This window comes from Haliotis rufescens, unplaced genomic scaffold (genome assembly GCF_023055435.1).
Source record: "Haliotis rufescens isolate VD_foot unplaced genomic scaffold, xgHalRufe1.0.p SCAF_8, whole genome shotgun sequence".
Taxonomy (NCBI): Eukaryota; Metazoa; Mollusca; class Gastropoda; order Lepetellida; family Haliotidae; genus Haliotis; species Haliotis rufescens.
The window spans coordinates 51,825,554-51,853,125 of NW_025964372.1; the positions used below are offsets into that span (position 1 = coordinate 51,825,554).

The 27,572-nt window shown below is 45.8% G+C and overlaps 1 protein-coding gene across 1 annotated transcript; it reads left to right on the forward strand.

The window, feature by feature from the left end:
* Positions 1–37: 37 nt before the first annotated feature.
* LOC124145621 (kinesin-associated protein 3-like) lies at positions 38–27,354 on the forward strand. The gene is made up of 17 exons (XM_046515465.2): positions 38–185; positions 2,303–2,434; positions 2,838–2,992; positions 4,359–4,562; positions 5,598–5,822; positions 12,537–12,629; positions 13,650–13,828; positions 14,366–14,528; positions 14,985–15,085; positions 17,150–17,368; positions 18,194–18,362; positions 20,578–20,703; positions 20,958–21,056; positions 21,331–21,416; positions 22,128–22,323; positions 23,482–23,584; positions 24,575–27,354. The coding sequence occupies exons 1-17, from the start codon at positions 154–156 to the stop codon at positions 24,756–24,758; spliced, it is 2,466 nt and encodes an 821-aa protein (XP_046371421.1). The 5' UTR covers positions 38–153; the 3' UTR covers positions 24,759–27,354.
* The last annotated feature ends 218 nt before the right edge of the window (positions 27,355–27,572 follow it).

Below are 27,572 nucleotides of genomic sequence, written 5' to 3' on the forward strand. Positions count from 1 at the left end.
TGTCAAATATTGTATCAGGGGTTAGAGAGTAACACATATTTTGACATGGCCTCCAAACATGTCAAGTGACGATATTCATGTTACAGTTTTAATGTTTTGATACCCTCTGGCGTTTAGAATCGCGAGTACAGAACTTACGTGTGAACAGTTACAATGCAAGCTGAAGACGCACGGTATTTGAAAAGGTATGGTCTCTTTCGATGATTTGTAACTAATTATTCAACGAATCTATATCCCATGTTTTGACTCAGTTCGAGACAGTAAAATTTCCCTAATTACCTGTTTCTGACGCACCAGAACGGTAAGAACATTGAAGGAATCTCTATACACTACTAAGACACTGTTATATGATTACAATAACAACAGTATGATTCGGATGCCGGAAGATTTGATTAGGAACTGAGAATGGTCCCACGACACCTCTGAATTCTTGTCTGAAACACCAAATTTATGATTAAGTTCAGAAATATTGTTACATGTCATTTTGACACGGATGATTTAGTGTGATTGTTTGGTATCAGCTCTATCCCATCATCATGCTCATTTGTTCATCGTTTAATCATGTTAATATCCATTTTTCTGTATCATTGCTAGCAACTTCAGGAAAGGCTACGGCCCGTATCCCCCCCTCCAAAAGTTATATTATGTATGCATTGCCGCTAAATCCTTTAAATTACATGTATTTATGAGGGGGGATATTGGCGGAAGTCTTACCCAACTTATGTCACTACTGAATCTCTGTATGGCTACAACAAGTAGCCTTACAAGGAATAAAATATTTGTAAAATCTGTAAACAAATATCTTTCCTAAAGGGCCAGTACATCAACCATTCTGAAGCATTGTTTGCCAACAATAGGTGATAACCCAAGAGCTTGTCTCTCCTCGCCTTATTACGCGAGAGAAGGTTCTGCAACAGTGCCCACATGGTTAAATACGCAAAAGTGGAAATTGTTTTTCATGTTTTCGGATATTTTCACAATGAAATTTTTCATTTCATGACATATGTTTATCTAAGTGTGTAGACTCATCAAAAATGAAACATGAATATCATATGAAATATCTTAAATGGACTGTGTAGGATGAAACACTGACAGATGTGCTAGGCTGCTCACGAGGTCAGTGCTCATAATTAAGGGTGCATGTAACACACGAGTGCGTATTATACACGAATAAATAAGTCTTGTGAACATTGATCAATCGGAAGGGGTGCTAACTGGGATTGTTCACTTGCCAATATATTAGCAAACATTGCTGTGGGCGCTTATTACGTCGAATACGGTACATAAAAAAAGAATAAGGAATACCTATTCCAGATCAACTTCCAAGTTTTGCGTCTTGATAAGTCACAAGACTTCTGAAAGATTTACACTTTATTTAACCAGATCAGCACATCTCACACTTCAGTTTGGGTATGCATTTTATTTTAGTTGTGTTTGAAGTTACTTTTAACATAGGTCTGAGACAGACATGATCAATTTGAGCTACATGTATATCCATTTGCTATGTACAGATACAGAAAGATTGATGTCTCTTGGTCAAGCCTCCACTAATGCACCAAGCTATTGATGCTACTTCAGGGCTCAAGCTATATAAAACATGCACCACTGCAACCTATTAATAAATGCGACCTAACATTTGCCTCTACATGTACCAAGTACATGTAAAAAAAAATTCAAATTTTTGTCTGACAATCCCTTACTAGTCCACACAACAACGAAACATTTCAGCATGGCAATATGAAGCCAGTTTTGAATATCTGGAATGACATCGAGACTTACTTTAGCTACCACCGCAGTTCAATGAGTGTTCCCTTTGAAGCATATTTTGGGGCATTGTCTTTTTGAATGAACAAGATTACTTTTTGGATGACAAGAAACGAACGTTTTGGAGACAAATCATGCGATAAATCTGTATAAATGTGCCGGACTTTGGATTTTGTGGCCCAGAATGTGAGAGGTGTGATTAACAGGATACTGTTGAGACATACATGTATGATCTCTGGCTTATAATCACATGATAATGCTGTGTGTTATTTTTTCTTATTCTGATGGTGACCTTGTCCTTCATCCCTTACGGACACAAAGCAGATTGGAGTTTGTTGGTTTTATAGGGTTTTACCAGTAATATGAACGTCTTTGGCCATCACGCGGATTTGTTTTAAAAAACAATGTGAGGATAGTGAAGAGACATTTATCTGTATGATTTTATTCACATCAATGATCATTGTCCATGTTGTCTGGCCATTAGGGGAAGACATGCAGGGAAGACACAGGGAAGTATTGCGTATGGTTATGATTGCAGGAAGGTGAAAGGTGGCAGTATCGATGTCCACCCGACAGAGAAGGCGCTGGTGGTCAACTATGAGCTGGAGGCCACAATCCTGGGGGAGATGGGAGACCCCATGCTGGGCGAGAGGAAGGAGTGTCAGAAAATGTCAGTTTCCAGATCTTGGATCATTTGATTGAATTGTTTACCTCCTATTTACCTGCATGTTCCCAATTGTGTAAGCATGGTCAGTAATTTTGTTTTAGAGCAATCGTTTTATCTGCCTCCAGAATACCAATAATGTCACCAAGTAGATGAATATTGGAAGGGGAGGATACTTGTGGATCTGTCATGAAGATATATAAGATCATATTTTTTTATCTTTTGAAGGAAATAACTTTTCACATGTTTAAGGAAAGTAATGTAGATTAAAAGGCATTATGATTTATTTTCACCATGCATGCAGTCGTTTGAGTCATGTAACCATGGTAACATGTCTGACTGATAGTGTAATGTACTGTGTGGGGCTGTCTATACAGTGTATGTATCATGATGTATTGTGTGGTTGCAGTATTCGTGTGAAGGGCCTCAACTCCAACAGTGACTTGACGACATTGTCGAAGGAGATCATTGACAAGTGTAAGCTCATCCACCCCAGTAAGCTGCCCGAGGTGGAGCAGCTCTTGTACTATCTGCAGAACAGGAAGGAGTCAAGTCCCACAAAAGGTAATACTAGGAGAAATCATAAACAAATTGTCAAAACAATAGGTGTGTAACGATACAGCAAGGTCATGATACGATACATATCATGATACATAGGTTATGATGTGATACGTATCGCGATATGCATATTATCGTCAAATCGCATGGAAACTTCTTACTATAAATATTTCAGAGCAGATTCGTCTTGCATTGATACAGAAAAAAACATATCGTGTATCGTATTGTCGCATGAAAACGCATGGTGCACCGATGCACTGATGTATTGTTTCACCCTTGCAAAACAAGTTTATGTCTTACCTGTGACAGTTTTAGGATATGCCACAAAGCACATTCCATTTAGGGGGATTGGCACCTGTGACAGTGTTTTGATATGTCATGAAGCACATCCCATTTAGAGGGATTGGCACCTGTGACAGAGGGAGGATATGCCACAAAGAACATTCAGTATAGGGTGATTGGCAACTGTGACAGTGTGAGGATATGCCACAAAGCACATCCCATTTGGGTGATTGGCACCTGTCACATTGGGAGGATATGCCACGAAGCACATCCAATTTGGGTGGTTGTCACCTGTCACATTGGGAGGATATGCCACAAAGCACGTCCCATTTAGGGGGATTGGCACTTGTGACAGTGTGAGGATATGCCACGAAGCACATCTCATTTAGAGGGATTGGCACCTGTGTCTGTTGGAGGATATGCCACGAAGCACATCCAATTTGGGCGGTTGTCACCTGTCCCAGTGGGAGGATATGCCACAAAGCACATCCAATTTGGGTGGTTGTCACCTGTCACATTGGGAGGATATCCATCCAATTTGGGTGGTTGTCACCTGTCACATTGGGAGGATATGCCACAAAGCACGTCCCATTTAGGGGGATTGGCACTTGTGACAGTGTGAGGATATGCCACGAAGCACATCTCATTTAGAGGGATTGGCACCTGTGTCTGTTGGAGGATATGCCACGAAGCACATCCAATTTGGGCGGTTGTCACCTGTCCCAGTGGGAGGATATGCCACAAAGCACATCCAATTTGGGTGGTTGTCACCTGTCACATAGGGAGGATATGCCACGAAGCACATCCAATTTGGGCGGTTGTCACCTGTCCCAGTGGGAGGATATGCCACAAAGCACATCCAATTTGGGTGGTTGTCACCTGTCACATTGGGAGGATATGCATCCAATTTGGGTGGTTGTCACCTGTCACAGTGGGAGGATATGCCACAAAGCACATCCCATTTAGGGGGATTGGCACCTGTGATAGAGGGAGGATATGCCACAAAGCACACCCCATTTGGGTGATTGGCCAATAGGTGATTGGTGTGTGTGTTATTGCCATGATTACCTTCAGCTATTATATGTTCTAGCATCTGGGAAGACTAAACTATCTGACAAACCAGAAGAACCCTCCTTGAATGATGGGTGTGAGATTGACGAAGTTGCCAACATCAACGATGTAGATGAGTATCTAGAACTGCTGTATGAAGACATTCCAGACAAGGTGCGAGGGTCGGCACTCATACTGCAGCTGTCACGCAACCCAGACAACTTGGAGGAACTTTTTCAAAATGGTGAGTTATGTTGAAAGGGGAAGATGGCCACAGTTATCTCCCCTACTGTGCGTAGACTTTAGGAAAGGTGGGGACAGAAGTTACAAGAATTCCAGATATTCATAGAGGTAAAGAAACATTGTGGATAGTTAATACTTTTGTCTTTAGTATTTATGTTTTGTTTTGTTTTGTTTATTGTTTAACACCACACAGCAATATTCTAGCTATATGACGACAGTCTGTAAATAATCAAGTCTGGACCAGACAATCCAGTAATTGACATCATGAGCATCGATCTATGCAATTGGGATATGATGACATGCATCAACCAAGTCAGCTAGCCTGACCACCCGATCCCGTTAGTTGCCTTTTACGACAAGCATAACTGCCTTTTATAGCAAGCATGGGTTGCTGAAGACCAATTCTAAAGTATTTATGAAGAAAATGTTTTAGGAGCAATGCTGATGGCACTTTTTTAAGTGGCTCTCTTTGTTCACACTTTAAACATTCGACACATTTCCAGTTGAGCTATGGTGCCGTGGCACTATTTTTGTTGTTAGTAAAATATTTCAATGTAAGGTTGAAAGGTCATATAGGAAAGTCTGACCCTCTTGATGATGGTGACATTGGCCTCTTTGTCAAGGTCACTCACAGATCACATTTGACTGATTTGGGATTATCATTAACGCAGTATCATTAGTTAATCTCATTGGAAATATTAAAGGTATTGATAATATTGAAAAGTGTATTGCAGCAAGAATAACTATGTCCCTGTGCTTAGTTGGAAGTATTTCTCACAAGATTCTTGTCTAGGCTCTCATGGTGTTCCAGACCTGTGAAGATCCAGGTCTTCAGCAACCCTTGCTAGTCATAAGAGGCAACTAGCAGGATAGGGTGATCAGCCTCGCTAATTTGGTTGGATCGATGCTCATGATATCAAACACTGGATTGTCTGGTCCAGAATCACTTATTTACAGACTGACGTCATATAGCTAGAATATTGCTGAGTGTGGCGTTAAACAACAAATGACCAAAACAAACAACCTTGTGTTTCAGAGACTGTGATCGGGGCTCTGGCGCGCGTCCTGCGAGAGGACTGGAAGAAGAGTACGGAGGTGGCCACCAACATCATCTACACCTACTTCTGCTTCTCCAGCTTCTCCCAGTTCCACGGCGTCATCCTCCACTTTAAGATTGGCGCCCTCTCCATGGCCATCGTAGAGCACGAGCTCAAGAAGTATGGCATCTGGACGGAGGAACTCCAGAAGAAGAGGACAGCTGATATCCTTTCAAAGACTGAACACAAGAGAATAGTCAGCCATAGAAACTAACAAATTACATTAAGTAATACGTTACCACTGTTATACCGAGGCTGTTGTCCCCCACAACTGCTCTTATAGCGAAATCTTCCACAGAGATCTCCATTACCTCATGCAGCACGTGCGTAGCCACCTAGCTGCCATGTGACACCCTTCACTCTTGTCTCTTCGCTTGCCTTAGCAAGACGTGTATCGACTGCTCTACTTGCGTTCTACGGTTTTCCGCCTCCTGATTATCCTTGGTGATATTTATCACTGTTTCTTAGTCCTAAGTAAACTGTAAATTACGGGGCATTTGTTATATGGCGCTTAGAAAATTTTCCCGCCTTTTTTCGCTACTCAGGGATGTGAAATCTCCGCGGAAACGCGGAAAATCGCGTTTTTTAAAATAGTAGTCCTCGGAAAAAATCATCTTCCGCGGAAAAAAATATTAAAAATGAAAAAAAAAAACACTCCGAAAAATATGATCGAAAACCGGACAATTGGCGCGGATTGTCCTGTTTTCGATCGGAGCTTTCACAGCATAGGTTTTCGGACATCATACGTTTTCCGTCACGAATACTTGCACTATAACGTGGGGCATGGCGTCACACAGAAATTGTAAATACTCAGAGTCAGCTGATGGCTTGTTTTAAAGATAAAGTTGTCTTTTAGCCTGTAAGTGAATGAGATGTTTTACAGTTGTTCATGTGATAAGCGAGAAATTTATGAATGTTTCTTCAGCGTCCAAAACCCCATGTCATGGGGATATATATTGTATTAATGTCTTATGTTTGCAATGGAGTTTTGTTTTTTTCATCAAAAGGTAAGTACAAGGTAAGTTTTTTTCAATATGCTTCAACATGGGGAAAGGGTCAGACATTGCACACTTGTGACAGTTGTCCTTGTGTCTGGGGGATGGGGGTTGAAGTTTATGGCAGTATTGCTCCCAGACCTGGCGGGTAGCCAGGTGCGCGAAAGCTATGCCCGATTTTTTTTAAAGTACTGATTTAACTTCGAAATTTTACTGCATCTGCCATCTTGTTTATTTTACTTATTGACTTTTGCCATTGACTTATTACATTTCTTGGTGTGAATGTTGTCCAAACTGCATGAAATTGCTTAAAATGCAATCAAATGTTTTAAAAATTTCTGGGGGGGCATACCCCCAGACCCCCCTAGACTTTTCCTCTTTTTTCTGCAAAACCTGCTCACATCCCTGCTACTAACGGGGTGTGGCGTCGGCACTTTGTGTCTGCCGTCCGGCTTTAGTGGTATATCGTGGTTTTTTGCATCACCTATTAATATATATATATATATATCTATTATATGTATTTTATGTATTTGCTATTATCGTTTGTTTTTCTTCGGAAAATCTACGTTTGTGAATATGTTTGGTGTGTGTGTTGTAACCATGTTTTGTTTTTGTTCAAAGAACAATGTCGGACATGGAAATGGATATTTTGTCCAGCATCCCCGCTACTCCTGTTTACAGGAGCTGCGGCGCCTGTCAGAAGTTTTTGTCCTCTCGGGATGCTCACGATCGTTGCCCGCGGTGCAGGGTCCCTTGCGAGGACACCCGGTGCACCCAGTGCAAGGGTCTGGGGCCAGAGGACTTTGCGCGATACAGGCGCTACGTGCGCTCTGCTATCACCCCTGAGATGGCCGGTTTGTCCGGTCGGGCGGCCCTTGCGGGCACTACCTCCACGGCAGCGGATCACTTGGCGGCCCTTGGGCTGTCCAGGGTTTCCGTCGTGTCTTTGTTGTATCAACTGGTGGACTCCAAACTGGCAGCCATATCTCAGGTTAAGGCTCTGGTTGTTCTGTCCCCGGCCCCTTCGATGGCTGCGGGGTCCACGGGTACTGCGGCGGCTACCGTAGTCACCGGTCCTTCCCCCGAGCCGATACTCTCGTTATTGACTAAGGACCGTGTGGCCATGGTATATGACCTCTTTGAGGACATGCCATGGCCCCAGCCGGTACCCCGGGGAATCCACGGCTCTGTGGGTTCCTCCGAGGTGTTTGACGAGTCCGCCAAGGCTTTTCCCACGTCAACTTTGTTGCGCCGGATCAAGCCGTCTTTGGAGAAAGCCTTCGCGGCGGCCTCCGGTCGGGGACTGCCGTTACCTCCTCCATCATGGAGAAAGGGTTTGTTCCCGATGTATGACCTGGCCTTCCCTGAGGCAGGTCCCACCGCGGAGGCCCATGTGGAGAGGTTGGGTGTCAAATGGACATCCTCTCTCGGCACTCCATGCTCGCTATGTCACATGGCGACACCTACTTCGCAGCCTTGGTCTGCACAGACCCTGTTTAATAATCGATTCCCTGTAGTACTAAACAAACAGCAGTCTGCTTCGTCTGCCGCGGCTTTGCGGTATACATTGGATCTGGTTGGGTCTCTGCACAGACGCCTGGGTGGTGCCCCTAAACGGAGTGCCCCTCAGGATGCTGCGGCTGGGAAGTCCAAGGGGTCGGTGTCTTCTTCCTCTGGGAAGAGGTCCCGCCCTGAGGGCCCCGGTAAGGGGAACATGCCGCCCTTCCGTGGGTAGAAGGGACACTGGGGGAAGTCTAAGCCATCTCGGGACGGGAAGGGCTCCTCCAAATGACTCTCACTTGCAGGGTTCGTGTGGCAACAGCGCCAGCTTCGGTTGGGCTGTAGGCGAACCCGAGTCATTCAGCGCTGGACAGTTGCGCCTGCCGCAGCCTGTCAGGCCTTCCTTTCCTTCCCCAGTGGGAGCCAGACTCCAGACTTACTGGGAGAATTGGGAACAAGTGTTCGACGACCTGTGGGTGGTCAACACGATCCGGTACAGCTATCGGCTAGATCTCAAAGCGGATCCGTCGCTCTGTTGGAAGGTTTCTATTCGGAAGCCGATATTCCCATCCTCGCCGATGTCATCGGCAGGTTGGTGGAGAAGAGGGCGGTACGGGAGATAGCCCTACCAGAAATAACACCATGGTTTTACTCCAGGATAATTCTCGTTCCCAAGGACAGTGCCGAACTCAGAATGATTCACAATCTGAAATCGTTCAACGAGTTTTACCTGCACAAGCCGCCCAAGTTCAGAATGTTGACCTTGGTGGACCTGAAAGCTCTGATCATGCCGGCCAACTGGCTCGCTTCGATTGACCTGAAGGATGCTTATCTGCATGTTCCGATTCACTCGGACTATCACAAGTATCTCAGGTTTGTCTTTCAAGGCAGGCACTACGAGTGGGTTGTACTCCCATTCGACCTTTCGTCCGCTCCCTGGCTGTTCACCCGGTTAACCACCCCCATTGTGGGGTTCCTCCACAAGAGGGGTATCAGGTACTTCGCGTACCTGGACGACTCGCTAGTGGCCAATCGAATGACGGGCACCCTGTCACGCCAACTCGATTTCGCACTTCAGCTCTTGGAGCAATTGGGGTGGATTGTCAATCTCCCCAAGAGCGAGTTAACCCCCTCGCAGAACTTGAAGTTCATCGGAGGTCGGTTCGACATGGTGACCCATCCCCTCTTTTTCCCCTCAGACCGGTGGCACAAGATTCAGGCGATGATTGCCAAAGTCTTAGCGGTGCAACAGACTGTTCACTTTTGGGAACAGCTGTTAGGGCTACTTGTGTCAGCCCAGGAATGCACCAATCGCGGTAGTCTCTGACTCCGCCCGCTGCAACGGTTTCTAATCCAGTTGTTAGCACAGGAGGAGAACAGTGCGTCCGTCGCCCTCCCAGATCGGCTCCCTTGCGGTCCCTTGCAACGTCTTATCAGGAGTCTCTATGCGGCCCTTTCGGGCCATGTTGAACCTGTATACAGACGCCTCTCTAGTGGGCTGGGGTGCCAATCTAGAGGGGGAGGGGAGCTCGGGGCTGTGGTGCGTAGACAAACTAGGTTTTCACATCAATTGCCTTGAGTTCCAAGGCAGTGATAAACGCAGTGAATCACTGGAAGCATCGTCTCATCGACGCCCAGCTCATGCTGGCGACCGACAACACGATGGTAGTGTCCTATGTGAACAAACTGGGGGGAACCCACAGTCACTCGCTACTCGATCTCACGTTCGAGTTTTACGCTCTGGTGGACAGTGTCCTGTTCCAGGTACGCGCCCGCCACATCCCAGGTGTGCGGAACATACTGGCCGACGCTCTATCGAGGCCTCGGGATCCGAGCCCCTACAGAGTGGATGCTAACCCAGTAGTGTTTCAGTGGCTCTGCGAACGTTTGGGTCGTCCGATGGTCGACCTGTTCGCAACCAGGTTCAACAATCAACTCGTTGTTTGTATCACCAGTCCCGAACCCGAGGGCTATCGATCACGATGCTCTCGCGTTAGACTGGACGGGCATGGACGCTTATGCTTACCCGCCGACGGCGTTAATACCACTCATTCTAAGCCGGCTCCGAGGAGTTCGCTGTCGATGTTACTGATCGCGCCCATGTGGCCGAACAGTTCGTGGTACCCCGTTCTGCACGCGTGGATGTTGTCGCCGAGCGTCTGAGGAGTAAAGGTTTTTTCTCGTCTCGGGCATACGTTAGTATGCATAGTGATTCTACCCGGAAGGTGTATAATGCACGTTTGGCTATTTTCACGAAGTGGTGTTGTAAACATCACATTCATTCGCCAGATAAGGTATCTGTGCAGGATATTGCTCGTTTCATGTCTCACTTACGAGAGACCCAGAAACTCTCTGGGGGTTCCATTGCCAACTACGTTTTGTCCGTTGCTACGGTACAAGACGTTGCTATGGGTACCAGTCTCTCAAAAGAGCTGGTGACTCGGGGTATTATCAAGGGTTTCAAGCCACAGGATCTTAATAAGGGCCGCCTTCGGGCACCGGCCTGGGATCTCTCCTTAGTGTTGAAATCACTTACGGAGGCTCCGTATGAACCCTTGAGTAGTGCTTCTTTCGGCATGTGACTTGGAAAACAGCATTTCTCCTCTCCTTTGCCACGGCGGAACGAGTGTCGGGAATACATGCACTCGATGTCACCAAAGTACGATTCGATAGGGGCGACGAAGGAGCGGTCCGCCTGGGCCTGCTCATGGGCTTAGTCGCTAAGAATCAGAAATTTGGCCAAACGGAGAGAGAATTCACTGTAAGATCACTCAAAGAAATCTTACATCCTGCTGATACCGAGGACAGATCGCTGTGTCCGTTTAGGGCCCTTAAGTATTATCTTAAGGCTTCGATTGAACGCAGACAAGGACGTGACCGTCTGTTCATATCGTGTAACCCTAATCGGACTGCTGACATAACTCGCAACTCGATTGCGTTATGGCTTCGTTCTGTCATCAATCTGGCGTACCGGTCTCGGGGGTTACCGGTAGCGGGGTCAAACCCTCACGAGTTAAGGGCGCTAGCGTCAACATTTGCCCTACACTCCAATATATCTGTTCACAGAAGATAGCAGGGTTGTTACTGGCATTCTGACTCGGTTTCTGCCAATCATTACCTCAGAAAGGTCTCTGATGAAGACGTGGAAGGTGTGCACCGTCTTGGGCCGCTGATCGCGGCACAAGCGGTCATCTAAGGGGTGTGCCCAGCGCAATCCCGAACCCCTCAGGCTTCAGACCTTGCACGGTGGTCAATCTGGGTCTACTCCAACATTCCCACAGCCGTGGGTACGGGAGTGGGGGTCCTGCGAGTTCTGTGTGTTTCATTATTTGGATTTGACAATTATGTACTTAATTGTCTATCGTGTATTGCAACCTTGTAATGCATGCTTTCCAATATTGAATTTAGGTCACGCGCCTATTACACATGCTTAAGTAGGCTTGTTCTTGGGATATACGGTCCGAATGAAATTAATTTCCCTCTTTTTGACTGTTTAACCTGATCTAAGATTTAGCTCACACGGATACTGTGTTCTCACTCGCTGCGGCAATGAAATACCTATCCAGTGGGGCCGTTTGGAGTCACCAATCGTTTGGCAATAACGATTGAGCCTTACGGTATGCGCTTGACAATGCTTTGGTATCCCTATATGGTAACGCCAAGCTGGGAGCATGCGCATCGAGTGCTTCCGCCTTGTTGTATACTTCCGCTGGTCGGAAGGAACACGAGCAGTCAGGTTTCGGGTTGTAGATGCCAACCACCGCCTACTGTGGTAGTCAGCCTCAGTATAACAGTGGTAACGTATTACTTAATGTAATTTGTAGAATTTTCCTATTCGGAATATTCTATAAGTAATACGTTACCACTGGGCTGCTGCCCGCCTGTCCGTCCCCCGAGCACTTGCTCTCGCAAGAGACAAGAGTGAAGGGTGTCACATGGAAGCTAGGTGGCTACGCACATGCTGCATGAGGTAATGGAGATCTCTGTGGAAGATTTCACTATAAGAGCAGTTGTGGGAGACAACAGCCTCGGTATAACAGTGGTAACGTATTACTTATAGAATATTCCCAATAGGAAAATTCTACAAAACTAACTGTTTTAGTCCACTATTCCTGATAATATACATATAGCAAAACCCTTAACTATAGCAAATTTCTACTGGTCCTTATGATGCCTTACCTATTGGGCAGTTTGGCAAGAACCATTGGACTAGTGCCAAATTCTAACGCTGATAGTTGTGTGAATTATGCATGATGTAAGATCCCAAACTTATTGTAAGACCACTGTTCTCATTTAGAATTGCAATGGAGCTTATCTCAGTCTCATTTAAATCAGATCTTTTACTGCAGTACCTCACACTAGTTATTTCCTTGACTGTTCCACCTGACCCCAAATCCTACAAGCTGAAGGAAGACTATGAGAAGAGTTTCCGCAAGTTTGAAAGTCTGGTTAAGAGACAAGAGCAGCTGCTGCGAGGTGAGAGGAGGATACATCTCTCTAATCTGTACCCCCTCTAATCTGACACCTTTTTAAACTGACCCTTTCTAATCTGATCTGACCCCTCTAATCTGGCACCTTTCTAATCTGATCTGACCCCTCTAATCTGGCACCTTTCTAATCTGATCTCACCCCTCTAATCTTGCACCTTTCTAATCTGTCCATTTCTTATCTGAGCTGACCCCCTCTAATCTGCCACCTTTCTAATCTGATCTGACCCCTCTAATCTGGCACCTTTCTAATCTGATCTGACCCCTCTAATCTGGCACCTTTCTAATCTGTCCCTTTCTTATCTGAGCTGACCCCCTCTAATCTGCCACCTTTCTAATCTGATCTAACCCCTCTAATCTGGCACCTTTCTAATCTGTCCCTTTCTTATCTGAGCTGACCCCCTCTAATTTGCCACCTTTCTAATCTGGTCCCTCTCTAATCTGATCCTTCTCTCATCTGTCCTTCTGAAATCTGGTTTTTCTCTTAGACTCAATTATTTACCGACTGCCGTCATATAGCTGAAATATTATTTGGTGCAGCGTTAAACAACAAACAAACAGAAATGATGTAACAAATCAAGTGGAGATAACTCTTCCTGTTCCATGGCAATGGCTTCTCTGTCAATTGTTAGACATCAAGAAAATGAAAAAGCTTCTGTCTCTCATTGTCAGTTTTAGGACAGACTGCTTTCATTTCTCATTTTGTGGAATTATTCTGGTAAAAAAGCTGGGAAACATGACTGATATTTGATATTTTTGTTCATAAAGTTACGTGAATATGTTGCCACATAAGCAGTGAAGGTAGTTTGTGTAGTCAGTCTTGCAGTTTGACCTGTTGTATTACAATTCTTAAGTTGAACTATTAAGTTATTTTTGGCAGAATAAGTATAGATAAATATCTTACTTGTCTGCTTTTCATTATTTTAAGGTCAGCAGAATCTTGTAGACCAATTTTTGTAAAAAGACTGAAGATGTTTGGAGAAATAACCTGTGGTATTTTATTTTCTAGTTGCGTACTACCTGTTGCTGAACCTGGCGGAGGACTTGAAGGTGGAGATGAAGATGAAGAACAAGGGCGTGGTTCGCATGCTGGTCAAGACGCTGGAGAGGTCCAACTTCGAACTCCTCATTCTCGTCGTCTCTTTCCTCAAAAAGATGAGCATCTTCATCGAGAACAAGAAGGAGATGGTAGGTAGTCCTTAGCCTCAAGATGATCCTTTTTGTTGATAACGCCAGGGAGATGGTAGATATTCCTTTATCAGTCTGTGACCAAGACTTTGTTGTCTACTGGCCTGAACTTGTCCTTCAGAGACTTTTAATCAGAATTTAGTCTTAAAGTATGGACTTTGGACAAGATGAACCTTTTTGTTGATAACAGCAGGGAGATGGAAGATATTCCTTTACCAGTCTGTGACCAAGACTTTGTTGTCTACTGGCCTGAACTTGTCCTTCAGAGACTTTTAATCAGAATTTAGTCTTAAAGTATGGACTTTGGACAAGATGAACCTTTTTGTTGATAACAGCATGGAGATGGTAGATATTCCTTTACCAGTCTGTGACCAAGACTTTGTTGTCTACTGGCCTGAACTTGTCCTTCAGAGAGTTTTCACCAGAATTTAGTCTTAAAGTATGAACTGTTATTAGCTGAGGTCGACCAAATATATTTTACCTGACAGACTTTGGACAAGTGGCTAAAGTCATTGAGTTGTACTTGCATGTTTCCAGGCAGAGCAGAACATTATTGAGAAGCTGACGAAGCTAGTGCCATGCGACCATGAGGACCTGCTCAACATCACCCTCCGCCTCCTCCTCAACCTCTCCTTCGACACCGACTGCCGCAGCAAGATGATCAAGTTTGGCCTGCTCCCCAAACTTGTGGGTCTGCTCAGTGAGTTGGATATCACGCAACTAACGTGCTGACCCTGCTAGAAGTGCACAGAGGAATATGACCTTGCTTGTTGTGAGAGATGATGAATGAGGATTGGGGGGTTACAATGCGAGATCTGGCTGATTGTGGGTCAAAATACTCCAAACATGAATCATATGTAGATAAGAAACATTGGTGCCAATTGCTCTTTGTGTGGTAGGGGCGGTCGGGTAGCCTAGTGGTTAAAGCGTTCGCTCGTCACGCCGAAGACCCGGGTTCGATTCCCGACATGGGTACAATGTGTGAAGCCCATTTCTGGTGTCCCCCGCCGTGATATTGCTGGAATATTGCTAAAAGCGGCGTAAAACCATACTCACTCACTCACTTTGTGAGGTATATCGTTTCTCTGTTTAGTTCATCATTTTAAATACATTATTATTTCTGTGACCGTCATTCAATCTTACATTAACTTTTCAGACAATGAAAACCACAAAATGATCGTGCTCTGTATCCTGTACCACATCAGTATGGAGGAGAAAGCCAAGTCTATGTTCACCTACACGGACTGTATTCCTATGGTATGTTCATCTTGTCTTCTTTAGTCGATGCAAGATGGGTCCCTACTATCCATTGTCGTAAGAGCTTTGTATTGGATTGTTACAGTGACACACTGATTGAGTAATAAGTGATGGTTTGCACTGCTTGAGTAATGAACCACTGGTTCTTGCCCATATGTACATAAATTGAGACACCCTTTCACACTGTATGTGATGAAGCTTCCCTTCATTTTCATCTGTTTGTGTGCAGGTGATGAAGTAATCCCACCCCCCAGGCCCGATCTGGAGCTCATTGCCCTCTGTTTGTGTGTAGGTGATGAAGTTTCCCCGAGATCCCCCACCTGGAACTCATTGCCCTCTGTTTGTGTGTAGGTGATGAAGTTTCCCCGAGATCCCCCACCTGGAACTCATTGCCCTCTGATTGTGTGTAGGTCATGAAGCTGCCCCGAGATCCCCCACCCGGAACTTATCACCCTCTGTTTGTGTGTAGGTGATGAAGTTGCCCCGAGATCCCCCACCCGCAACTCATTGCCCTCTGTTTGTGTGTAGGTGATGAAGTTTCCCCGAGATCCCCCACCTGGAACTCATTGCCCTCTGATTGTGTGTAGGTCATGAAGCTGCCCCGAGATCCCCCACCCGGAACTTATCACCCTCTGTTTGTGTGTAGGTGATGAAGTTGCCCCGAGATCCCCCACCTGGAACTCATCACCCACTGTTTGTGTGTAGGTGATGAATTGCCTCGAGATCCCCCACCTGGAACTCATCACCCTCTGTTTGTGTGTAGGTGATGAAGCTGCCCCGAGATCCCCCACCCGCAACTCATTGCCCTCTGTTTGTGTGTAGATGATGAAGTTGCTCTGAGATCCCCCACCTGGAACTCATCACCCTCTGTTTGTGTGTAGGTGATGAATTGCCTCGAGATCCCCCACCCGGAACTTATTACCCTCTGTTTGTGTGTAGGTGATGAAGTTGCCCCGAGATCCCTCACCTGGAACTTAATGCCCGCTGCTTGTGTGTAGGTGATGAAGTTGCCCTGAGATCCCTCACCTGGAACTTATTACCCTCTGTTTGTGTGTAGGTGATGAAGTTGCCCTGAGATCCCCCACCTGGAACTTATTGCCCGCTGCTTGTGTGTAGGTGATGAAGTTGCCCCGAGATCCCCCACCCGGAGCTCATCACCCTCTGTTTGTGTGTAGGTGATGAAGTTGCCCCGAGACCCCCCACCCGGAACTCATTGCCCTCTGTTTGTGTGTAGGTGATGAAGCTGCCCCGAGATCCCCCACCCGGAACTCATTGCCCTCTGTTTGTGTGTAGGTGATGAAGCTGCCCCGAGATCCCCCACCAGGAACTCATTGCCCTCTGTTTGTGTGAAGATGATAAAGTTGCCCCGAGATCCCCCACCCGGAACTCATTGCCCTCTGTTTGTGTGTAGGTGATGAAGCTGCCCCGAGATCCCCCACCTGGAACTCATCACCCTCTGTTTGTGTGTAGGTGATGAAGTTGCCCCGAGATCCCCCACCTGGAACTCATCACCCTCTGTTTGTGTGTAGGTGATGAAGTTGCCCCGAGATCCCCCACCCGGAACTCATAGCCCTCTGTTTGTGTGTAGGTGATGAAGTTGCCCCGAGATCCCCCACCCGGAACTCATTGCCCTCTGTTTGTGTGTAGGTGATGAAGCTGCCCCGAGATCCCCCACCCGGAACTCATTGCTCTCTGTTTGTGTGTAGGTTAGTTATGAAGCTGCCCCGAGATCCCCCACCTGGAACTCATCACCCTCTGTTTGTGTGTAGGTGATGAAGTTGCCCCGAGATCCCCCACCCGGAACTCATAGCCCTCTGTTTGTGTGTAGGTGATGAAGTTGCCCCAAGATCCCCCACCCGGATCTCATCACCGTCTGTTTGTGTGTAGGTGATGAAGTTGCCCCGAGATCCCCCACCAGGAACTTATTGCCCTCTGTTTGTGTGTAGGTGATGAAGTTGCCCCGAGATCCCTCACCCGCAACTCATTGCTCTCTGTTTGTGTGTAGGTGATGAAGTTGCCCCGAGATCCCTCACCCGCAACCCATTGCTCTCTGTTTGTGTGTAGGTGATGAAGCTGTTGTTGGAGAGCCCAGAGAACCCCGACCCGGAACTCGTTGCTCTGTGCGTGAACCTGGCCGCCAATAAGAGGACAGCCGGACTCATCTGTGAAGGAAACGGGCTGAGAATGTTGATGAAGCGAGCCTCCAAATTCAAGGATCCGCTTGTGATGAAGATGATCCGAAATATATCTCAGCATGACGGAGCTACAAAAAACCTGTTTGTGGTGAGTAGGAAAGGATAGAAGCAATCGCTAGCTATGTTTCTGAACTCACATGTGCTGTTTTCTGAGACTATCATGCTTATTATGTTCTTGTTAGAGTTTGTGAAATAGTTTATTGTGAACTGACATACTCCATTTTGTATGGATCTTATTCCATGTATACTAGGGGTGCAACGAATACACTTTGAGGCGAATACGATTTGTATCATGAATATAGGGTAACGAATACGAATAATAATTCACGAAGACAATAACAAGTCAGCAGTTGATGTATCATTTGTCATATTCAGCATGTTCAGTGAGGCAACAACAACATAAATTATTTGACATGGTTTGTCAATTTTTGATATATTATTAAATATATTATTCATTTATATACTGCATTTATCCAGGTACTAGTATCTGCTCAAATGCAACAATGACCAGTGACCACAATACTGTCGAATTAAATAGTATAAGAGTGTTGTCTTATGAAGAAATCTATGCATAAAATATGTTCTTATGGGTATTTTTTTTATGTAAATGCATATGCTTGCATATTCATAAATATTTGACTCTAGTGGCCACGAATAACGAATTCAATTCATGAATGGATACGGTTCGATTCACTGAATACGCGAGTGAATCATAACAGCCCTAATGTATACAGAAAATATTTGTGTCGCCCAGCTTGCTCGTCACAGCTCATGGGTAGATCAATAACTGTACAATCAAAGCCAGTTGTCTGGAATACTACAAAGCCAGAATACTAAGGGGTATTCCTTACTAGGATATGTAACTTTGCATATGGGCACAGAAGAGTTTCCACCTGTAACTATGTATTTTCAGGAGTACATTGGGGACTTGTGTGAGGCGGTTCTAGCAGACGGTGGTGATGACGACTATCAGTTGGAATGTTTGGGAATTCTGGGTAATCTGACGATCATCGACCTGGACTACGAGTTGATACTGAAGGAATACCAGCTGGTTCCCTGGATCAAGTGTAAACTACAGCCAGGTACAGTCGGCAGTTAGTTGTTCAGAGTTGTTGGGGACAAGAAGGATGTGGCTGACAGACTTGTGTGAGACATCACTTCCCACCGCCCCTTGAAGCCCAAACTTAGCATGTACCCAGGATGTCTGTAACGTGATGGCACTACCCACATGGCCCTAGTCCCACATGGCATCCCGTCCAATCCCCCTGACATGATCAGGGCCTGTGAGAGACTTGTGACAGCACTACCCACAGCTTACGCCCCCACCCGTAGACACCACCCTAAACATAGACCCAGGGCCTGTGAGAGACCTGTGACAGCACTACCCACACAGCTGACACCCCCACCCCTAGACACCACCCTAAACATGGACCCAGGGCCTGTGAGAGACCTGTGACAGCACTACCCACACAGCTGACACCCCCACCCCTAGACACCACCCTAAACATAGACCCAAGGCCTTTGAGAGACCTGTGACAGCACTACCCACACAGCTGACACCCCCACCCCTAGACACTACCCTAAACATGGACCCAGGGCCTGTGAGAGACCTGTGACAGGACTACCCACACAGCTGACACCCCCACCCCTAGACACCACCCTAAACATAGACCCAGGGCCTTTGAGAGACCTGTGACAGCACTACCCACACAGCTGACACCCCCACCCCTAGACACCACCCTAAACATAGACCCAAGGCCTTTGAGAGACCTGTGACAGCACTACCCACAGCTGACGCCCCCACCCGTAGACACCACCCTAATCAAGAGACCAGTGCCTGTGAGAGACTTGTGACAGAACTACCCACACAGCTGACACCCCCACCCCTAGACACTACCCTAAACATAGACCCAGGGACTGTGAGAAACTTGTGACTGCACTACCCACACAGCTGACACCCCCACCCCTAGACACTACCCTAAACATAGACCCAGGGACTGTGAGGAACTTGTGACAGAACTACCCACACAGCTGACACCCCCACCCCTAGACACTACCCTAAACATAGACCCAGGGACTGTGAGAAACTTGTGACTGCACTACCCACACAGCTGACACCCCCACCCCTAGACACTACCCTAAACATAGACCCAGGGTCTGCGAGAGACTTGTGACTGCACAACCCACACAGCTGACACCCCCACCCCTAGACAACACCCTAAACATAGACCCAGGGCCTGTGAGAGACTTGTGACTGCACTACCAACATAGCTGACACCCCCACCCCTAGACACTACCCTAAACATGGACCCAGGGCCTGTGGGAACTTGTGACTGCACTACCCACACAGCTGACACCCCCACCCCTAGACACCACTCTAAACATAGACCCAGGGACTGTGAGAGACTTGTGACTGCACTACCCACACAGCTGACACCCCCACCCCTAGACACTACCCTAAACATGGACCCAGGGACTGTGAGAAACTTGTGACTGCGCTACCCACACAGCTGACACCCCCACCCCTAGACACTACCCTAAACATAGACCCAGGGTCTGCGAGAGACTTGTGACTGCACAACCCACACAGCTGACACCCCCACCCCTAGACACCACCCTAAACATAGACCCAGGGCCTGTGAGAGACTTGTGACAGAACTACCCACACAGCTGACACCCCCACCCAAAAGACACCACCCTAAACATGGACCCAGGGCCTGTGAGAGACTTGTGACTGCACTACTCACACAGCTGACACCCCCACCCCTAGACACTACCCTAAACATAGATTCAGGGCCTGTGAGAGACTTGTGACTGTACTCCCCACACAGCTGACACCCCCATCACTAGACACTACCCTAAACATAGACCCAGGGTCTGCGAGAGACTTGTGACTGCACAACCCACACAGCTGACACCCCCATCCCTAGACACCACCCTAAACATGGACCCAGGGCCTGTGAGAGACTTGTGACTGCACTACCCACACAGCTGACACCCCCACCCCTAGACACTACCCTAAACATGGACCCAGGGCCTGTGAGAGACTTGTGACTGCACTACCCACACAGCTGACACCCCTACCCCTAGACACCACCCTAAACATAGACCCAGGGTCTGCGAGAGACTTGTGACAGCACAACCCACACAGCTGACACCCCCAACCCTAGACACCACCCTAAACATAGATTCAGGGTCTGTGAGAGACTTGTGACTGTAAAATGTATGACATTCAAATTTGCCATGATGTTAGGGTAGAAAGAATAGGATTGAAGCCAATATTACTTGTGTTGGAAGGTGCTGCGGAAGATGACGTGGTCCTGGAGGTGATCATCCTGGTGGGGACGGTGTGTCAGGACGACGCGTGCGCCCGGATGCTGGCACAGGCCAACATTATACAGCTGCTGATAGAACTGCTTAATGGTGAGTTGATAAATACAGGAAGACATCATACAGCTGCTGATTGCCTAGATTACCTTGATTATCTGGGTTTTCTTGGTTATCTTGATTACCTTGATTATTTTGATTTCTTTGGTTACCTTGACTACCTTGATTACCTCGATATCCTTGATTACCTTTATAATATTGATTACCTTGGTTACCTTGATTTCCTTGGTTACCTTGGTTACCTTGACTACCTTGGTTACCTTGGTTACCTTGATTACTTTCCATTTCAGCCAAGCAAGAAGATGATGAAGTGGTGTGTCAGATTGTGTACGTCTTCTACCAGATGATCTTCCACGCAATCACACGAGAGATAATCATTCGAGACACACGTATCCTTGTCCAGTCCGCTGTGCAATGTAGTGTTAATTTCATGAACAATTTCTACAAGTGGAGTTCCAAATTAAAATGCAAGTGTTAACCTAGAAGTCAGTGCGTGCAAGACTAAATTGTGAAATCAGTAAACGACCACGCTAGATCAATGAATAATCAATAACTTATATCAGTTCCCGCTATAGTTCATGAATGTTTTGCAGAAATGCCCACTTGGTGCCTATGTCTATAGGTACAGGTGTACTGTTTGATATTTGCCTTAACTCGTGCCAGAAGCTCCTGCCTACCTGATTGACCTGATGCATGACAAGAACTCGGAAATCCGCAAAGTTTGTGATAACACCCTTGACATGATCTCAGTAAGTTCAGTCACCAAGGAATATGTGGTTTTAGCTATGTGCTTTTAGAAAAAGGATAGAGTAATGGACTTGGGGAAGTCTTTGGGAGGGTGATTAAGTTTAGGTATTGAAGGTGACTGGGTTTAAGGAGGACTTCATAGTTTTTTGGTGTTCTATTGGGAATTTTTGGAAGACAGTTGGGGGGGTTTGAGTGGTCTTTTGAGGGTTTGTAAGGGTTACAGAGGAGTTGTTTCATTCTGAAAGTGTGATGTGAGTTTTAGGAGGAGAAATGGATTTGTCAAATGTTGTGATATGTATTATTTGATAAGCATTACTTAGAAGTTGACGGATGACAAAGTAGACACAATTAATGGATAACAACTTCTTTATTTACTGTAAAGGCGGCGTTTTGGTATAGATCCTAATGCTGTTGTCAACCAAGGTATGCCATTGCTTGACAACAGTATTAGGATCTATCGAAACGCTGCCTTTATGTGACAACTTATTTATGCCCAGAGATGGCAGGGAACCCATGCCGTGTCAGGGACGGTGGTACAGTGAGTCAGCAATATTCCAGCAATATCATGGCGGGGGACACCAGAAATTGGCTTCACACATTGTACCCATGCCGGGTCTTCGGTGTGACAAGCGAACGCTTTAACCACTAGGCTACCCGACCCTCCGGATTGTAGTCTAGAACCCTATTCATTCACTCATCTGCTGATGTTCCAGGAGTATGATGAGGAATGGGCCAAAAAGATCCAGATGGAGAAGTTCCGGTGGCACAACTCCCAATGGCTGGAGATGGTGGAGACTCGACAGCTGGAAGACTTCAATGAGCAATACTTGTACCAGGAGGATGGCTACGACCCGTACATACAGGACACCGACATCCTTGACAGGCCAGAGCTGTTCTACGGTACTGGAGGTGAGTGATGACTGGCCTAGAATGGCTACAACCCGTACAAATAGGACACCTACATCCTTGACAGGCCAGAGCTGTTCTACGGTACTGGAGGTGAGTGATGACTGACCTAGAATGGCTTCAAACCGTACATACAGGACACCGACATCCTTGACAGGCCAGAGCTGTTCTACGGTACTGGAGGTGAGTCATGACTGACCTAGAATGGCTACAAACCGTACATACAGGACACTGACATCCTTGACAGACCAGAGCTGTTCTACAGTACTGGAGGTGAGTCATGACTGACCTAGAATGGCTACAACCCGTACATACAGGACACTGACATCCTTGACAGACCAGAGCTGTTCTACAGTACTGGAGGTGAGTCATGACTGACCTAGAATGGCTACAACCCGTATATACAGGCAATGACATCCTTGACAGACCAGAGCTGTTCTACAGTACTGGAGGTGAGTCATAACTGACCTAGAACGGCTACAAACCGTACATACAGGACACTGACATCCTTGACAGGCCAGAGCTGTTCTACGTAACTGGAGGTGAGTGATGGCTGGCCTAGAATGACTATGACCCGTACATACAGGACACTGACATCCTTGACAGGCCAGAGCTGTTCTACGTAACTGGAGGTGAGTGATGGCTGGCCTAGAATGACTATGACCCGTACATACAGGACACCGACATCCTTGACAGACCAGAGCTGTTCTACAGTACTGGAGGTGAGTGATGGCTGGCCTAGAATGACTATGACCCGTACATACAGGACACCGACATCCTTGACAGACCAGAGCTGTTCTACAGTACTGGAGGTGAGTGATGGCTGGCCTAGAATGGCAGGACACCGACATCCTTGACAGACCAGGGCCCTGTTTCACAAAGCCATCTGAGCTCTAAGGTGATCTCCCATACTTTAACAACTTTGTGGAACGGTGCCCATAGCTGTTCTGCGGTACTGGAGGCGAGTCAAGACTGGCCAAGGATGGATGCAACCCGTACGTACATCCTTGAGACCAGAGCTGTTCCATAGTCTGCACACTGTATGCAAGAGACGAGGCAAATCAATTTGCATGAACTAGTTATGTCTAACATAGCCAAACTGTACATGTGAACTGATAGAAGTGAAACCTTTGTTTCATGTTGTCAACACCTTGATTTCAGATGGCTATGATCACGCAATGATGATGGAAGGTCACCTGACGCCTGAATACATCGATGATGGCGGCATGTACAACGGCAAAGTGGACTACTACAGGGGATATGGGTAGGTTATAGTACAGGGGTACTGTGTTACGGGAGATATGGTTAGGTTATAGTACAGGGGTACTGTGTTACGGGGGATATGGGTAGGTTATTGTACAGGGGTACTGTGTTACGGGGGAATATGGGTAGGTTATAGTACAGGGGTACTGTGTTCTGGGGATATGGGTAGGTTATAGTACAGGGGTACTGTGTTACGGGGGATATGGGTAGGTTATAGTACAGGGGTACTGTGTTATGGGAGATATGGGTAGGTTATTGTAGGGGGTACTGTATTACAGGGGTACTGTGTTATGGGAGATATGGGTAGGTTATAGTACAGGGGTACTGTGTTATGGGAGATATGGGTAGGTTATTGTACAGGGGTACTGTGTTACGGGGGTACTGTGTTATGGGAGATATGGGTAGGTTATAGTACAGGGGTACTGTGTTATGGGAGATATGGGTAGGTTATTGTACAGGGGTACTGTGTTACGGGGGTACTGTGTTACGGGAGATATGGGTAGGTTATAGTACAGGGGTACTGTGTTACGGGGGATATGGGTAGGTTATAGTACAGGGGTACTGTGTTATGGGAGATATGGGTAGGTTATTGTACAGGGGTACTGTGTTCTGGGGATATGGGTAGGTTATTGTACAGGGGTACTGTATTACAGGGGTACTGTGTTATGGGAGATATGGGTAGGTTATAGTACAGGGGTACTGTGTTATGGGAGATATGGGTAGGTTATTGCACAGGGGTACTGTGTTCTGGGGATATGGGTAGGTTATAGTACAGGGGTACTGTGTTACGGGGGATATGGGTAGGTTATAGTACAGGGGTACAGGTGGAACAGACAGGTTATTGTCCAGGGATATAATTGTTCCAAGTTCTAGATGGGGTTGTCTGATACAGTAAGCTGTTAATGTGATATAAGTGTTCCAAGTCTTTGATACATCACTGCAACATGATATAAGTGTTCCAAGTATTTGATCAGCTGTTTTCCCCTTCCAGCGCTGATGGAGAGTATGAACCGTACGCAAGGCCGGAGTCAAACATTGGCTTCGTGGACGATGGTCAGACTGGGGATGAGTATGGCCGTGGCATGGAGCCCTACGGGGGTGGCATGGTGGACCAGTACGGCAACTACATCAACGGTGACATGGACCAGTACGGGTACACGAATGGAATGAGATAACCACATTGAAGCCTAAATTGTATACTGATGTAAATAGGATATTTGTGTTGTTGTTTTCTATGAGGGAAGAGAAATGAAGGTTATGAAAATGTCAAGACAGATATATTTCCAACTTACATGCTCTAGTTCGAAGACTTTTGAAGAATCAGAGAGACTATGTCTTTCTCAGCCATCATGATAGGGCCATGGCGTTCTGAATAATTATATGTACATTGGTTTGGTGTTAAGATAGGAGCGGTGGGGTAGCCTAGTGGTTAAGGTGTTTGCTTATCACGCTGAAGACCTGGGTTCAATTCCCCACATAGGTCCAATGTGTGAAGCCCATTTCTGGTGTCCCCCACCGCGATATTGCTGGAATATTGCTTAACGCGGTGTAAAACCATACTCACTCACTTGTGTTAAGATATAAAGCAAATAGTTCACAAATAGTGCCAGTTTGCAATCTAAGCTACATGCATTCTGAATAATATAATCATACTTCCTTGATTAAACACAAGGTCTTGAATAAACAGGGGGCTCGATCAAACATTGGGTAGTTTTTGTGCACAGAATTCTCTCCATTATCTTTGCGATTAAACGCTTGTTGCCAAGAGTGTCTGAAAGAAATATACACCCAGGCGTTTATTTGAGGAAATACAGTATTTACATTGGTATAGCGTTACAGTAAAAGGCACATAGCATACTGGCCTTGTAAGATTTACTTGTCAATATACTTCAGCTGTTATCTACAAGTTTTCTGATCTACAAGTTCTACTGATCTACAAGTATTGGCTAGAAGACTCAATTGTTTTTGTACAGACTGTAGCGTGTACAATAATTATTATTAATATAACGAATCCGTGAAAAGTCATTTTTCATTCTCAGCTCCCTGAGTATGTAACTCAAGCTCTTCCTTCATAGTTATATACTGTTATCTTGTTTTTGTGGTGAAGATTTCAGTCAGTATGTACAGTATGTAAATACCCCATGTGGGAGTGTACATAGCGAGTGTGTACTGGGGTTGCTGCTTCTAGTATATCGCATTCAAACTATTATGCCCCCCCCCCCCCCAGTTTCGGGGGACTTGGTCTGTCCATGATCTGTCAGCACTTTCTTCGTGGGTGGTTTCTCCATGGTGGTAAACGTCTAAGACCTGCATCACTTTGGGCTTTCCCCCAACATTAAGACTTTTCAAATCGGCATCAACCCCAACTCACTCACTCACTCACACACTGACAGACCGACATAGCTGTCCAACTGCTGACTGGAGAAACAATCCACTCACTTGGGTGTGTGCTCAGTTGGGAAGGTACCCTTGTTCCTGATTCTGGTGGAATACGGTTTATGTTTTCTAAAACTTGTCTGTATGTCTCTGTCAGTTTGTGGTGGACATCGAGGCAGGACGTTCACTGCTTTGTGTTATTGAACCAACGCTAGACGAGTTTGTTACAATATCATTCTACCACAAGATTGGGTGTATGTACTGTGATATCTCATTGTCTCCTCTGTTACACTCACTGTCTACTAGGGTTGTCATGGTTACAGTCTAATGGCACTGTCTATAATGGTTGTTTTTATTGTTTTAGTACATCTGAGTACTGAAAGGTGGCTAGTTGAGATCAAAAGTCTGTAACAATTACTGCATCTCAATGTAAAATGTCACTGTTTTTCTTGTTAAAATTTCCTCTTAAATGGGGAGATAAATTATTGTGAAAGAGGTGAAAAAGAGGTATCCTGACATCCCTAGACACACAGTGGAGAATTTTTCAACTGTGAAGAATCTGTTTATGGTCTTTGATATATCCGTCCATTTATTTACATGTATTTAGTTTATATTTTTGGCTTCAGCATTTTTTGCTGATGCAGTTTATTTATTCTGTGTGTATCGTGATGCATGAGGCTGTTCATGTGGGACTTGGGACTGTTTGCTGGACTTCAATGCATGCTTGTTTCCAAAGTGCAGATAATGATTTTTGGAAAAGGGGGATAGGGGTGAACTGAAAATATAGAAAATTAGTGGAAATTGTTCAGCAGAAGAAAAAACGTTTGTATCCCCCAAAATTGTCAATTAATTGTCATGTATGTTGAAAACGTCACTGAATGATTTAGTATTTTTTGTATGTCAACCTTATTGGTAAACTTCATGACTAGGATAAAGGGGTGTGTGCTCTGGATCTGTGTGTTTTTCCATGTGCTTTGAAGGAAATGCTACGTATGCATGTACAAATATGTTGTAGACTGATTGATGGAGGCTTGTCCTATGAGTGCCACTTGAAATAAAATGCAATTGTTTACAAATTGTATGTTCACATAAATCTCTGTCACTGTATAGTCTTAATTATGTCAATCTAATTGACAATTTGTAAATTCATGTTTTAATATTATGAAATGGCTGGACAATGTAAAACCAAGTTATAAAGTGGATGTTGAGATCTGTGGCTCGGAGCGAGATGTGTTTAAATGTGACGTGTGTGTGTGTGTGTGTGTGTGTGTGTGTGTGTGTGTGTGTGTATGCGTGAGTGTGCGACGTGTGTCTGTGTATGCATGATGGGGCAGATCTTTGCAAGCATCATTATTGATGTCACTCATCCCATTATAATAAATTATGTCATATTTCTGCCAATGTTGTCCTTTTTATCCCCCGCTGGGCCAGAATGGCTGAAGGAGGATCATGTTGTGGCACAGTCCATCCATCCGTCCGTCCGTCCGTCCGTCTGTCCGTCCCACAGAGGGTACTAAGCTTGTGAAATCAACTCCTCCTACAGTTTCCACAGAATATCCCTGACACTCTACACACAAGATGTCGACATGTTGATGATACGCATATCGCAGTCC